Source organism: Candoia aspera, chromosome 3 (assembly GCF_035149785.1).
Source record: "Candoia aspera isolate rCanAsp1 chromosome 3, rCanAsp1.hap2, whole genome shotgun sequence".
Classification (NCBI taxonomy): domain Eukaryota; kingdom Metazoa; phylum Chordata; class Lepidosauria; order Squamata; family Boidae; genus Candoia; species Candoia aspera.
This window is the reverse complement of record NC_086155.1, coordinates 20436986-20451832: the sequence shown is the minus strand read 5'-3', so window position 1 is coordinate 20451832 and position 14847 is coordinate 20436986. Positions and strand designations below refer to the sequence as shown.

General features: G+C 40.7%; 2 protein-coding genes across 8 annotated transcripts in view; both read left to right on the top strand.

Annotated features, from left to right (window-relative positions):
- Positions 1 to 1810, top strand: part of CSE1L (chromosome segregation 1 like) — a 34481-nt gene extending 32671 nt beyond the window's left edge. The window contains exon 25 of the mRNA XM_063297086.1: positions 1310 to 1810. Coding sequence (XP_063153156.1) covers positions 1310 to 1399 — 90 coding nt within the window. The 3' untranslated portion in view covers positions 1400 to 1810. The remainder of the gene's footprint in view (positions 1 to 1309) is intronic.
- Positions 1811 to 5220: 3410 nt separating this feature from the next.
- Positions 5221 to 14847, top strand: part of STAU1 (staufen double-stranded RNA binding protein 1) — a 43761-nt gene continuing 34134 nt past the window's right edge. For 4 of the 7 annotated variants that reach the window (XM_063297083.1, XM_063297082.1, XM_063297081.1 and 1 more), the window contains exons 1-2: positions 5221 to 5391; positions 12169 to 12239. The gene's annotated coding sequence lies outside the window, so the exon portion shown is untranslated. The remainder of the gene's footprint in view (positions 5392 to 12168; positions 12240 to 14847) is intronic. The other 3 variants (XM_063297085.1, XM_063297084.1, XM_063297080.1) reach the window with 2 other exon arrangements.

The following is a 14847-nucleotide window of genomic DNA, read 5'->3' as shown; positions in this document are numbered from 1 at the left end:
TAAGTTACTTTAATGTGGGAATATGTATAGAGGTGAAAGCAGTACAGGTAGTCCTCAAGTTACAATGGTAATTGGGACTGGGATTTCCATCGCTAAGTGATGGGGTTGTAAAGCGTGATGTCATGTGACCGCATCACTTAGTGATGGCAAACCCAGCAGTCCCCATTGCTGTTGCTAAACCGAATCCCATTGGTTGTTAGGCGAGGGGCCACCTCAATCCAAGCTATTCCCGGCTTGGTCCCTCCAAGCTTCGAGCCTTGGTAAGGTAAGGAATTTCCTTCTCTTCAACTCCCCCCCACTCATGTTCCCTCCCCCAATCTCTGCCCTTTTGGCCACCTTGCACAGCGGCACTCTGTGGCCACACTGGGCCTGAAATAGAGGCCTGGGAGTGGTGGCAGCAGGCTGAGACTCCTCTACTTCGGCCCCGCCGCCACTGAGGAGTGCTGCTGTGCACGGCAACCAAAAGGGCAGAGATGGGGGGGAAAGGTGGGGAAGAGTTAAAGCGCCCCTGGGGTTATAAGTGCAGGTGGACTGACAAGCGCCCAATTTTTGATCATGTGACCATCGGGGTGCTGCAGTGACCATAACTTTGGGGACCAGGCATAAGTACCAATCATTCAGCACCACCGTAACTCCAGTCGCTGAATGAATGGTTGTTAAGGATTACCTGTATTTTGTATTTTCTAATCTCTGCTTGAAAATGCTGGGGCCAAAATGATAAAACTTATTTGCTCAGAATTATTTCCAAAAGTACTGAAATTTAGGATGTCATTTGTTGTAAGGGCGATTTCCATAATATAGCTTCATTCTCAGATTATCTAGTTCTGAAACAGCTGACAGTGTCAGACTCCAATTAGCAGCTGGAAGGCTTCTGTACAGCTACAGCACATATGCAAAAACATCTTCTGGCTGTCACAAATGCCAAAGGACACTGAGGAGGGGCTGCTAAACAGGACAAGCAAAACAACATGGTGACTTGACTTCTCTTGAAGCAAGATGTCATGTTACTTTGCAAAGCAATTTTGAATGGATGTTCATTGAAGTGAAGCATTGCTCTGAAGATTGACACAGCCCTCGTGTAAATATATGAAATACAGCCTTCAGCAACTCTTTGGTACAATAATTGAATATAGCAGAAAATGTGTAGATGCTGGAAACAGAATGGAATTATAGTATGGGCATACAATCCACAGGGTACACAGAAGTAAGTACCCAAGGATTGATGGAACCTAGAATGCTTAACTGGATTTTTGTTTCAAACTATTGTAATTTAAATGCATTTTAATATATATTGCTTATTTATTTTAAGGTTCCTTCAATGCTGAGTACCAGCCTGAATGCCGAAGCTTTGCAGTTCCTTCAAGGATACTTACAAGCTGCAAGTGTAACATTGGTCTGACGTTTTTATTCTGAGTGGCAGAATTTCAGTTACATGAAAGAACGCTGATATTGACTGTCTTCTAAACAAAGCTCGGACAGGATGAAACGAGTTGCTATTTCAGAAATACATCACAGAATTATTGCTTGATGCAGAAGCTGAATGATATTTTGTTCATGTGATCATAAGTAAAGAAGGAAGTGACTTTCCTTTTCCCAGTTTGCTTTCTAAGGGAATAGTGGTAGAAGTTTATCATTTGGGATTGATTGGAATTTCACATATGCCATGATTGGGTAACATTTTAAAATATACTGAATACTGGCTGCACACTCATGTTGTCACAATTTTTTTCCCAGTTTGTCATTTGTATTTCTTTAGTGTCTTCTAAAATTTATCTGAATTGTGAATAAATAAGTTCTTGTTTAAAAAGTATTTGTTTGGCAGTATATGTGTTACTATGACAAAATCAGAGTTGTCAGTACCATGCCATACCCACACTTCAACTTGATTTACCCAGTGCTGCTCATAATGAAAGTTAACCTTTTTTGAAAAGGCTCTTTCATAGAATTCTAGCTGCCTTAATTAAGGAAGACAGTACTTCAGTACTTTTATCTTTGAGGAAGGTATTGCTGTAAAATATCATTGAAAATAATTGCTTTGTATTAATCCATGCAGATGTTTCCTATTGAGCAACTTCATTTTGTTTTTCTGTGATTTCCAGCTTAATGTTTGAATGCTAAATCTCAGTTTAGGTAGTTTCAAGTACCTTTAGAAGAACAATTATATTCCTAAATTATGCCTAGATGTGTGCAAAGCTAGTGTAAATAAGGTTTTGTAGGGACTTGTCCAGGCAATCTCTGAGAATCAGACATGATCGAACAGATTAAAAAAAAAAACTTTGAAGAGCCCCTTTCCAGTGATGGTGCTTCTCAAGAACCAGCATAAGGATTGTTCTTCCTCTCCCTACAGCCCACTCTGCTTTCTCTGAACATACCATGCAGGTTTGTGGGACAGGCACTGAAGACTTGGAAGACGCTGCCTGGGGGAGAAAGAAAAGCCCTGTACAATGAACTTATGTGCTCATACCACAACGCATGAATATATGCATGCAGGGGTAGGAAAGCAGGATCTAAACATTTGCATCTCAATCTATACGAACATGATTGGCCATAAGCACATACAAAGCTTAGAAAATGGCCAAAAACTCAAGTACTTTATCTCATCCCGCACAAGTACAAACCAAACCGCAAAACATGCAAACACATAATATGCATATTATATATATATATATATATATATACACACACACGTACATACTGCGTGTGTGCGTGTGTGTATAGAGAGAGAGCAAGCACGCGCTCAACATGGTGCCTAGGGACATCAGTGGGGCTCAGACACTTCCCTTGGTACCCACCAGACTGTCAGGCCCATCTGACTTCCATACTTCATAGAGATAATTTATTTTTTAAGGGAAATGGATATGCTGCAAAATAAAGCACCAATCTCTAGCATCATCTTTTATTTACAGAAATGCTACTGGACTCCAGCAGGTTCTGAGGAATTCTTAGAAAACAAAATGGTGCATAAATGCAGCTTGATACAGTATTTGAATTATGAAGCTAATGCTGTTATTCTAGCACAAATGAAAGGCTTGAAGCTTGAATATAATATTAATGTTTATTCATTATTATAGCTATAGTATGATTTGGTTGGTTTTGGCTTAGCAAGTAATGTGAACCTCAGCCAATCATAGCTGAATTGACAAATCATGATTAAACATCAGCATGTGAACCAGGTTAGTAATTAGGAAAGTTGTGCCTGCCCCATTTCCCTAAATTCCATCCAAAAGCACAATGGTTGTTTTAAAGTAGAAGCAATATCCCAAAGTTGGCATTCATGCCCTAAGAACTGAATGTTTTGTAAAATATTCCAAAACACATACGGTATGTCTAACAGAAACCGCTTTCAGTTTGATTGAAGTTTGAAAGTCCTTGCTCAAAGCATGCTTTTGGATAAAGAAAAAAAAGGTACAGCCCCTTCTCTTTTCACAATTCTATCTTGTCGTTTCTTTGCAAATTCAAGGCGGCCACGGAAAGGCTTCCCCTTTTACTTTTGCAGTAACTCTGTGAGGTAGACAGCACAGATCTCATGACTGGCTAAAATGAGGTCTAAGGTCACACCCGAAATTCCACTGCAGGAAAAAGTGCCTACTTCTGGAAGGAGAAGAGCAGCGGTTTAGGATCGCGCTTCGCCAGGCAGGTGCAAGAACCTCACCGACTCGGGTTGAGTCAGTACCCGAAACGAACAAATGGGACTGAGAGGCAGTTTGCCGAGTCTCTACCGCTGAACACTTGGGCTGCTTAGGGCTACTAAGTTGCAGCGGATCAACAAAGCTCTGCCCATTTGCCACACAGGCACTTCGCGATAGTTCCCTGGGCCGCTGCCATCGACCTGCTTCCGATAGTGCAGCACGCTTGAATCAGCAGCACGCGTTGAATGCTTGGGGAAACTACAAGACCCAGAATCCCCTAAGGCTTCGCAAAAACAAGTAAAACAACTCGCTCCCTCCCCTCCCTCACCAATCTCTCTCTCTCGTGCTTATAAAGGTTATCCTTTTCTTTTTCTCCAGGGAACAATTTTAAAAAGAAAAGGTTTTACCTGATTTAAACTGACTCAGGTCCAACTAAGAAAAGAAAAAGAGCTGGAAAGCATTAGGCTGGCATCTCTAATTCACCTGAAAGAGAATTTTGTACGATCGTGATTCTTCGGTCATTTCACTTTGAAGAAAAAAAGCAGGTTGTAACCCTCTGTAGGATTATTAAAGGGAAAAAGCCCAAATTCTAGAGCTGGATAACAATTGAGTCCAAGTTGGAGTCGAGCCTGGCTCCAAGAGACTTCATTTTTCTTGGCAACAGTATGGAAGAGTTCGCTGCTGCCTTCATCCAGAAAAACCCTTTTTTAAACTTCTCAGTCCAAATACAGCCCTGGGATTTCTTGGTGGTCTCCTATCCAAATACCAACTAGGTGCGATCCATCTTAGCATCTTCAGATCAAGCTGAAGCTGAGAAACAACCAAATCTGAGCCATAACAGCCTCTCGTGCTTTTGAGTTCTCCAGCACTTTTTTAAAACAAGCGTTCCAGAGAAGTGGAAAACCTGCATCCTCTTCTGTTTCATTATGGTTGGTCATAATTAACGTATTATATTATCCAAGTTTAGTTCGTGGCTTTGTTTTCCCAGGGCCCAACGGGGCTTTTTTTAAAAAAAAAAAAGACAGATGAAGTGAACCTCGTTGCGTTTAAAAGACGCTACATTGCTTAGGCTAGCCAGCCGAGCTCTGCCAGATCAGCTCTTCCCAGCCCAGCCCAGCCCGATTCCCACCAAAAACGTTCTTCCGCCCGGCGTACGGGACCTACAGCCACGCCCTCCCCCGACGAAGGTAAAGAAGCAATGCACGCTGGGAGATGTAGGGCTTGGGGAAGCACGTGGCAGAAGACGTATAGGGGAAGATGCCCGAGAAAGAAAGAGCTGTCACCTCTCAAGGGAATGGAGCATGCTGGGAAGTATAGTTTTTTTTTTAATTTCCGAGGAAGGAAGCGGAGCCGTGAGACACTGACAGACGGACACGTGTTCTGGTAGCTCAGGACTACCCAGGAGAATGCTGGGTGTGGTAGTCATCCGGGAGCGATACGTGAGACACCGCAAAACTCTTCAAAAGCCGGCCGCTAACTAGATCCACGGCATGCGTGGTGCTGGGCGGCGCTATAAATAGCTGCCAAGGACACGGCTCCTCCTCCCTCCCTCCCCGTGTGGTGCCGTCACTTCCTTCCCGGCCGGAGCTGGCCCCGCTCATTCTCTTTAGTGTTTGCCCTGTGTCTGCTGCTGCCGCGACTCGCTCGCTTCCCTCCCCTTCCCCGGATCCCCCTTTCCTGGGAGCTACCAATGGACTGAGCCGCCCGATAGCCCGCCGCCAACACGAGCCGGCCCGGGAGTCGCAGCCCAGACCAACACCAGGTGAGGGGGGAAAAGAGGAGGAGAGGGAGGGGGCGCGCGCGGCTGGGATGTGGGAGGGAGAGGCCTCGGCCGGGCCTGCGCTCAGGTTGGGGCCTAGCGGGACGGCCAGCCTCGGGCCGGAGGGGGGAAGCTCGGGCTGCTCTGAGGGGGTGGCCGTGGCAGCGGCGCTCATTGGCCGCCGGCAGGTGGAGGACGCGAGGCTGACAGGCTCTCCTTTTCCTCACCTCCGCTGTAGGAGGAAGGGGTTAAGGGGGAGTCCGCGGGAGATGCCTTCAGGGGTTGCGGCTCGTGCCTTCTCGCTTCGCTCGCCGCCCGTTCCTTCGCTGCCTTCTCCTTTCCCGTGGCCCTGGATGTGGGCTGCCCAGCGCGTCGGGTTGGCGCTGTGGAAGAAGCGGCGGTGGGCTGTGGAGGGTCTGAGGTAGCGCAGCTCTTCTCGGGATCCTAGTGATCAGTTTCGGTTAGGATCGCATTCTGGGGGAAGTAGGACTGGCCCTGTTGTATCTTACAATTTATATAAAGTGGGAAGAACAGTAACTCATCTCCGTTGTAGCGTATACCCGTGCCCAGTGCGTAGGTTTCTTTTCCTAGAGTTGTGTAGCCTTCTTATCTTTATTTGTAACTACGGTATGTGAAGGCTGTTCTTAATAAACATTTCCTGATGTTTGCATATTCTCTGCAGGATTGATGCTAATGACTTTCTTCACTTGGCACTGCAGCAATTGCAGGGTAGGAACTATTACTTACTTTAAACACATGGGTAGGTTCCGGTAGAGTTGAATTTAGATTCTGTCTACTCAGTCACAGTTTTCACTGGATTCTACTACAGAACTATTCTGCAGCATAGCCTTGAAATAAAACTGGTAGACTTCATATGGTTAAAAAAAAGGCCTTTTGTGCTTTCATTGACAAACATACTGTAATGTATTCAGCTCCTAATGGAAATAAATGGCTTAATGGTTCTAATGCCCCCACAAACTCTATGCTATTTCACTTTAGGAGAATAATTAAGCATTTGATAAATCAGAACCACTTTTGAAAATTAAGTGGCTTTGTCTGTGCATCTCTTGCTTCAGGTCTTACAGGGTACTGAGATTTACCCACACTTGGAGAAGAATAATAGAAATCAGTGAGACTTTAGTTACAGTTACTTTCCATTCATTGACTTCCATAGGCTTTTGTAAGCATTCCAAAGTGTGACTTTGCCAGGGTACAGAAAAAGCTTCCACTAGTAAAAATCCCATTGCAAATTGAAGATAGAACCTGGAAACACTTTGTTACAGGGAATAATCAAGCTACCTAACTGATATTTTGATATTTTGAGGTTTGGTAGACTGGGGAATTATAAAAAAAAAAAAAAAAATCTAGAAAACAGCAGTGGCAAACCATTTCCACATCAAGCCAAGAAAACTGCATGTTGTCTTTGTAAGTTACCAGGAGTCAGGCCCAATTCAAAATACGCCTTGACTTTCAGTACTATTTTTAACTTTTTAAGTTGTCCTGATTTGACCAAGTTGCTTCTACTGAAGTGCTGTATAACTAAAAAAAACAAAAAGCGCAAATTTAACCAGAACTACTTGTGTTGGACTGCTTTGTAGTCGAGAGACCACAGTCTGAGTGCCTTGAATGGCAGTGCATTTTGAAAAACTATTTAGCCTTTGAACAACATTAATAATATTCCAATCCTCTGCTAACCCTCTGAATACCCACTTTTATGTGATTAAAAGTTAAATAATTTTTAACCTTTACTCTTACTTATATGTATTACTCTTATTTATATTTATTGTTTACTCTTATATTTATTAGCGATATGTAATTTTATAAGGCATTTTTATATATATATATATATTGTTTTAGTGAGTATTTTGTTGTAAACCGCCCAGAGTCCCTCCGGTGGGGAGAGATGGGTGGTGACAAATTTGATAAATAAATAAAATAAAAGTTAAATAAAACAATTAAAATGCATAATTTCTATTTTGCTGCAGATGTTTAATAATTAAAATTAGTAATTTATGGGTCTGGCTGCAGTTTTGATATTGTATTATCGTAAGCTGTCCAGAGTCTTTGGTTGGGGGTGGCATGTAAATCTGGTAAATAAATAAAATGGAAATCTTACAATTTTGGATAGGTTTGAATTATATTAGACCTTATTCCATGCTGTGTCATAAGTTATTAATTTGATAACTTACTAAAACATGAAATTCTAGGCACTTTTTAGGGAACATGTTCCGTTGAACTTCCTATGTGTGCAGTTGGGTTGTGAAAATTAACATTGTTTTCATAAAAAGAATGGAGAAAGTCCCTAACTAGATTTACATTCTTCTGACACTATGGTCATGTTGTCTAGATTTAGTAAAGGCTGATTAGAAGTAGCTTGTCTGTCACTTGATTAAATCAGATGAATAATTGCTTACGGTATGAACTGTCTCTGTTGAAGAGCCCTGTAATTGATGAAAGGCTTATCTGTAAAGGTTCTGTTATATTATAAGCAGCCACTTGCACCCACACTAAAGCTCCTGGCTTTTTTATCTTTTCACAAGTCCTAATTGTAAACTATTATTGTTCTTGATTTAGGATTCTTACATTTTGGAGTAACAGTTTTGGATGGCATGCAAAATAATCTATTCCTTATTTGTTTGGTCCTGCTTTGTTCTTTCCTGATTGCCAAACAGGGTTTATGCACTAGCTCATAACTTAATAATACGCCAAATGAAGCCAAAAAATATGAACCTATTTACAGTACTTACATATCCCCAAACATTATGGGAATATGATAGTTCTCAGAAAAGGTTCTATAAAGGCCAATGTGTGAAGAACGTTCATTCCTAATAATTTAACAGAATAATTTTTCTGTTACTTGACGAAGTTGTAAGTAAATTATGTACTAACTAAACTCATGGGGGACACAAAGTGAAATAGTACTATGTCTGCAAGATATTCCTATTTCTAATAACTATGATGGTATGAGACAGCTGCACATTTCCTCATCATGAGTACTATAATATATATGCTATACTTTACCTTGTTCTGTGGATGTAGCCCAGCTTGGAGTGTCACATCCCATCAACTGTTTTGCATCTGAGCTCAGTTCTCGTACTTTACATTTATGCTTAATGCATATCTTTGCAAAATTTAACCTAAGCTGCATTAATTTCCCTAGCTGTAAAAGCATTAATGTTCTTTGTTCTACTTCAGCTCTTAAAGTAACCAGAAATGTTTTCCATGTATGCAGATGTTGGTATTAAAAAATGCTGCAGCTCCAACAAAAGCATTACTGCAAATGCCATCACTCTAAGTGACGGAATTGGCAATGCCACCAACTAGACTTCCTTTGCTAATGCTATATTGGCCAATCAGATTCTTTTGATTTTTAAGTATGCGTGTATACTTACTGTCTAGGCTAGAGAGAATAAAATAAGAGAGTTGAAGTTATTGTCTTTCCATTTATTACAATCATAGAATGCCATTCATTAGGAAATATTTGAGTACAGACACCTGCTGAAACTATTGAGAGTAGACCAAGAGAATTTACGTATTCGTGCATTTTACTTCTTTGAAATGCACCCACATTTATTTATGTGCCTCCAACAAAGAAGACTCCTGTAGCATCTGAAAGAGTAGTCTTACTGATTGCAGCAAGAACTTTGCAAGCCTACATCTAATGAAATTGCTGTAGATCAGGCCTGCACAACTTGAGGGGAAAGGGCCACCTGATAAATTAAAATAGCGGCCTGCAGAGGAATAGCTGCTGCACCAGTCAGCTGTTTGGCAGAGCAGCAGCAGCAATGGAGCTGGCAGCATTGGTGAGGCCAGGAGATGCTCAGCAGCATGTCTTTTGAGGCAGCGGCAGATTCTTCCTGGTGGCATTGACTTTTGGTGGTGAATTTACTGAGTTTTTAAAAAACACCAATGGGCTGCCTAAGACTTTTTGGTGGGCTGCATGTTGTTCAGGCCTGCGGTAGATTATCATTCTTTGTGTTGTTTGTTGTTTATTCGTTTAGTCGCTTCCGACTCTTCGTGACTTCATGGACCAGCCCACGCCAGAGCTTCCTGTCGGTCGTCAACACCCCCAGCTCCCCCAGGGACGAGTCCGTCACCTCTAGAATATCATCCATCCACCTTGCCCTTGGTCGGCCCCTCTTCCTTTTGCCTTCCACTCTCCCTAGCATCAGCATCTTCTCCAGGGTGTCCTGTCTTCTCATTATGTGGCCAAAGTATTTCAGTTTTGCCTTTAATATCATTCCCTCAAGTGAGCAGTCTGGCTTTATTTCCTGGAGGATGGACTGGTTGGATATTCTTGCAGTACAAGGCACTCTCAGAATTTTCCTCCAACACCACAGTTCAAAAGCATCGATCTTCCTTCGCTCAGCCTTCCTTATGGTCCAGCTCTCGCAGCCATATGTTACTACAGGGAACACCATTGCTTTAACTATGCGGGCCTTTGTTGTCAGTGTGATGTCTCTGCTCTTAACTATTTTATCGAGATTTGTCATTGCTTTTCTTCCAAGGATTAAGCGTCTTCTGATTTCCTGACTGCAGTCAGCATCTGCAGTAATCTTTGCACCTAGGAATACAAAGTCTTTCACTGCTTCTACATTTTCTCCCTCTATTTGCCAGTTATCAATCAAGCTGGTTGCCATAATCTTGGTTTTTTTGAGGTTTAGCTGCAAACCAGCTTTTGCACTTTCTTCTTTCACCTTCATCATAAGGCTCCTCAGTTCCTCTTCACTTTCAGCCATCAAAGTGGTATCATCTGCATATCTGAGATTGTTAATGTTTCTTCCAGAGATTTTAACTCCAGCCTTGGATTCCTCAAGGCCAGCTTGTCGCATGATGTGTTCTGCATACAAGTTGAATAGGTAGGGTGAGAGTATACAGCCCTGCCGTACTCCTTTCCCAATCTTAAACCAGTCCGTTGTTCCGTGGTCTGTTCTTACTGTTGCTACTTGGTCGTTATACAGATTCTTCAGGAGGCATACAAGATGACTTGGTATCCCCATACCACTAAGAACTTGCCACAATTTGTTATGGTCCACACAGTCAAAGGCTTTAGAATAGTCAATAAAACAGAAATAGATGTTTTTCTGAAACTCCCTGGCTTTTTCCATTATCCAGCGGATATTGGCAATTTGGTCTCTAGTTCCTCTGCCTTTTCTAAACCCAGCTTGTACATCTGGCAATTCTCGCTCCATGAACTGTTGAAGTCTACCTTGCAGGATCTTGAGCATTACCTTACTGGCATGTGAAATGAGTGCCACTGTTCGATAGTTTGAACATTCTTTAGTGTTATCATTCTTTAAAATGTCATTAAATGTTATGGTAGAACTTCCTTGTAATTTATGTCATTGTGAAGAAAATACAGGCTGGATTCAGAGGTCTGCCTGAGAAACAGGGTAGGTGGAGGCTAACCTTCCTGCATTTCCTTTCTCTGCGATTCCCCCAATGCTTGAATCATCAGGGAACCTTGCTTGTGGCATTGGGGAAAGGAGGGTGAAAGTGAAGAAAGCACTAGAAATGGTGTGGAGGCATTTTTTATGCGCAGGTCAGGAGGTGACTGAAGAAGATAAGGTTGCTGCTTTGGCCAAATGATGTATCTGTAAATTGCAACTTGATGTGTCCACCAAATCACTTTTTTAAAATGGATTTGCTAATTATCCTGGTCCTTTATATCTCTGTGGTATTTTCAAATTATTTTTCAATGTACTTTCTCCCCCTTTCTAATTATTTTTAATTATTTTGTCACTGTCATTATCCATTTATGCTTTACTGTGTGGTATCTTGCTGCTGCCACTTCATAAAACTCTTATCGGCCTCAATCCGTTGCACTGTAATATATTTACATGGCTTAACTTTTCTAATATCTACAGTACTGCAAAATCAAGGTTTTCAAATTTGTTTTTGTTTACTTCCCATACTGTTTGGAAGATCAGCCAGCTGTATGAGAACCACTGTAAAGTACATTCAGGTCTCCTTTAAGTAACTATAGCCTATGCAGGGTTGTTCATAGTTGTATCTACATTTAAATCATGTTATAAGTCTCTGTATATGTCAACCTTTACACAGAAGGAACCCACACCACAGATACATTGGCTAGTCTGCTACTGCTGCACATTTAAGTCAGATCCCTATTCCTACACATGTTGCTGATTGCCTATCCTTCAAGGGTATTTTCCCCACCCTTAGTTAAATGAAAATCACATTAAGGAATCAGAACACAGTAGTCCTTAGCAGAGTAAACAGGAAGTTGTGGAACCTCAGAATCAGCTTTCTGTCTAATTTCAGAAGGAGTAAAATCTTCTATGGATGTTGAAGAATAATATGAATTTTAGAGATCATTGTGTGTCTAAATGCTGACTTAGGCAGGACTGAAAATGAATTTGATAGATAATACTAAGAAGATACAGTTGATAAGGCACAGCTGCCAAAACCAAAAGCAGGTCAAGTATATTTGCATGGGATATTTTGGCAATATAAAAACAAGAGTACGTGTTATCTACCTTCAGAATAAACAGCTTCCTCATCCTAAAGAATAGGCATCAGATATTGTTAAATAACTATCTCAAAAATACGGTATAATGAAATATGTCTTTGGGAGTATGGTGACTTATTTCAGATAATACCCTGAAAGAAATTAATATTTTAATCCAGTTGTATATTTTTTCATTGTTCCAGGTAATGTTGATGAATATGGTAATAATACTGTACAACATTATTATAAAATAAAATAGTATGGAAAGATTACACAGCATATTTCAAACTGTCCTTTTCCTCTTGTTATAGGCAATCTCCATCATATAAATATTTCCCTTGGAACTAACACCAAAAGTACACTGTCCCAGGACCACCAAAAGGTATGGGAAACTTGTATTTGGCATATAATCCACCAACTCTGTCTATTAAATCCTTGCCAGTTCTAATAATTAGATACTGATCAAAAAATAGTCCCACAATTTGGTTTGCTGGCTCAGTTGTGAAACTGACTCCCTGTCTGCGAGCCTCCTGTGACACATGATCTCCTTATTTATCACTCTATCCTTTCCATGGGAACACCATGCGTATCTTCCTGTTCCTAGATTTCTTTACAAGCTGCTCTTGTTTGTATATTTACTGTGGTGCTTAAGCATTTGTGAACCATTTTGAATTTTCAGTATTTCTGCATAAATATGACCTAAAATATCATCTGTCCTCCACACAATTCCTAAAACTAGATAAAGAGAACTCAGTTAAACAGATGACTCAAAAACATTATACTTGTTTATTGATCTATTGAAGAAAATGATCCAAACTACATATTTGTGTGCTGCAAAAATATGTGAACCTTTGCTTTCAGTAATTGTTGTGCCCCCTCAGGCAGCAATAACTACAACTAAGTGTTTCCAAGAACTGTTGATCAGTCCTGCACGTTGGCTTGAAGGAATTTTAGCCCATTCCTCCTTACAGAACAACTTCAACTCAGGGATGTTGGTGGGTTTCCTCACATGAACTGCCTGCTTCAGGTCCTTCCACAACATTTATACTGTATAGGATTAAGGTTGGGACTCTGACTTGCCCATTCCAAAACATTAACTTTCGTCTGCTTTAACCATTCTTTGGTCACACAATGTGCGTGTTTGGGTCATCATCTTGCTGCGTGACTTACTTTCTCTTGAGCTTCTGTTCATGGACAGATACGCTAACATTTTCCTGGACCAATTCAAAATTCATAGTTCCATCAATGGTGACAAGCCATACTGGTCTAGGGGTGTCCAAGCAAGTCTAAACCATGAAACTGCCACCACCATGTTTCACAGATGGGATAAGGCTCTTCTGCTGGAATGTAGTGTTTGCCTTTTGCTAAACCTAATGCTTTTCATTCAAACCAAAAAGTTATATTTTGGTCTCATCCATCCACAGGACATTCTTCCAGTAGCCTTCTGGCTTATTTATGTGGTCTTTGGCAAATTGTAGGTGGACAGCAATGTTCTTTTTGGAGAGTAGTGACTTCTTCCTTGCAACCCTGCCATGCACTCCATTGTTGTTCAGTGTTCTCCTGATGGTGGTCTCATGAACACTTGACATTCACTAGTGCAAGAGATGACTTTAGTTCCTTAGATGTTACCCTGGGGTGGGCCAAATTGACAGCTTTAGTTAGAGATAAGACATTGTCTAAGTTTAATGCTGATTGGAATCCCCTTATTGACTTTTTACATGAAACACAAAAAAATGAAATTATGAAGTATGGATTTGATGATTAGAAAAAAAATGGCTTTTAGGAAAAAATGTAAGCAATGCTGTAACCACAGAATAAGAGGTTGGTTTACATTTATACTTACAACTGCTGTAGAAGAAAATTGGAAGTTCTTGCTTTACATTCCTTTTTTTCCTGCACTTTTAGCTTTGTTCTTATTTCTCTTTTTTCTTCTCTTCATTCTAAATATTAGTTCTTGTTAGTTTTTATCTTTCTTTTAAAATTTTTAATAAAGTTATATAAAAATAGGTTATCCTGGGGTTCTTTGGGACCTCCTGGAGCATTACACGCTTGCTCTTGGTTGGTCAACCACTCTGGGAAAGGTAACAGTGGTGTTGAATTGCCTCCATTTGTACATAATCTGCCTGACATTGAACTGGTGGAGTCCAAACTCTCTGGAAATAGTTTTGTAACCTTTTCCAGCCTGGTGAGCATCAACAACTTTTTTGTAGGTCCTCAGAAATCTCCTTTGTTCAAGCCATGACACACTTCCACATACCTATATGTTGAAGATCAGACCCGAATACTGTTCTTTAAATAAGGCAGGACCCCCCACATTCACCTGATTATCATCCCATTGATTGAAACACCTGACTCTAATTTCCCCTTCAAATGAACTGATAATCCTAGAGGTTCACACAAAAACATGTAGCTTTGGATTATTTTCCTCAATAAATAAATGAACAAGTATAATATTTTTGACCCATTTGTTTAACTGTGTTCTCTTTATCTAGTTTTAGGACTTGTGTGGAGAGCAGATCATGTTTTAGGCCATATTTATGCAGAAATATTGAAAATTCAAAAGGGTTCACAAATTTTTAAGCACCACTGCATTGGTATCCTCATCTCTCTTCTCAATTTTTTGCTTTTCACATTCTTGTCGTCTTAGTAGCATTTTGAATCTGGGCTTTCTGCTTTTTATGGGAATAGCTGTGTGGGGGTGGGGAAACACACAATTCAACTTTCTTTTTGAAGTCTAAGCACTAGTTTTGCTTGACAGTCACAATGTTTTTACTTAATGCATAAATCAATGATGATTGAAGCGGTTCTATAACTAATATTCAGAGACCATTGAAATGCCAGACAAAATCTGTATGAAATGGGGTTTTTTATTTATTTGGAGAGGCCAAATATTGAGGCAAAGGATAAGCATAAATCTTAAGAGTATATTTTTGACAGTGATCTTGCACAGTGAAACTGATGTGAACCTTCAGCAGAGACCCTGTTTTTAT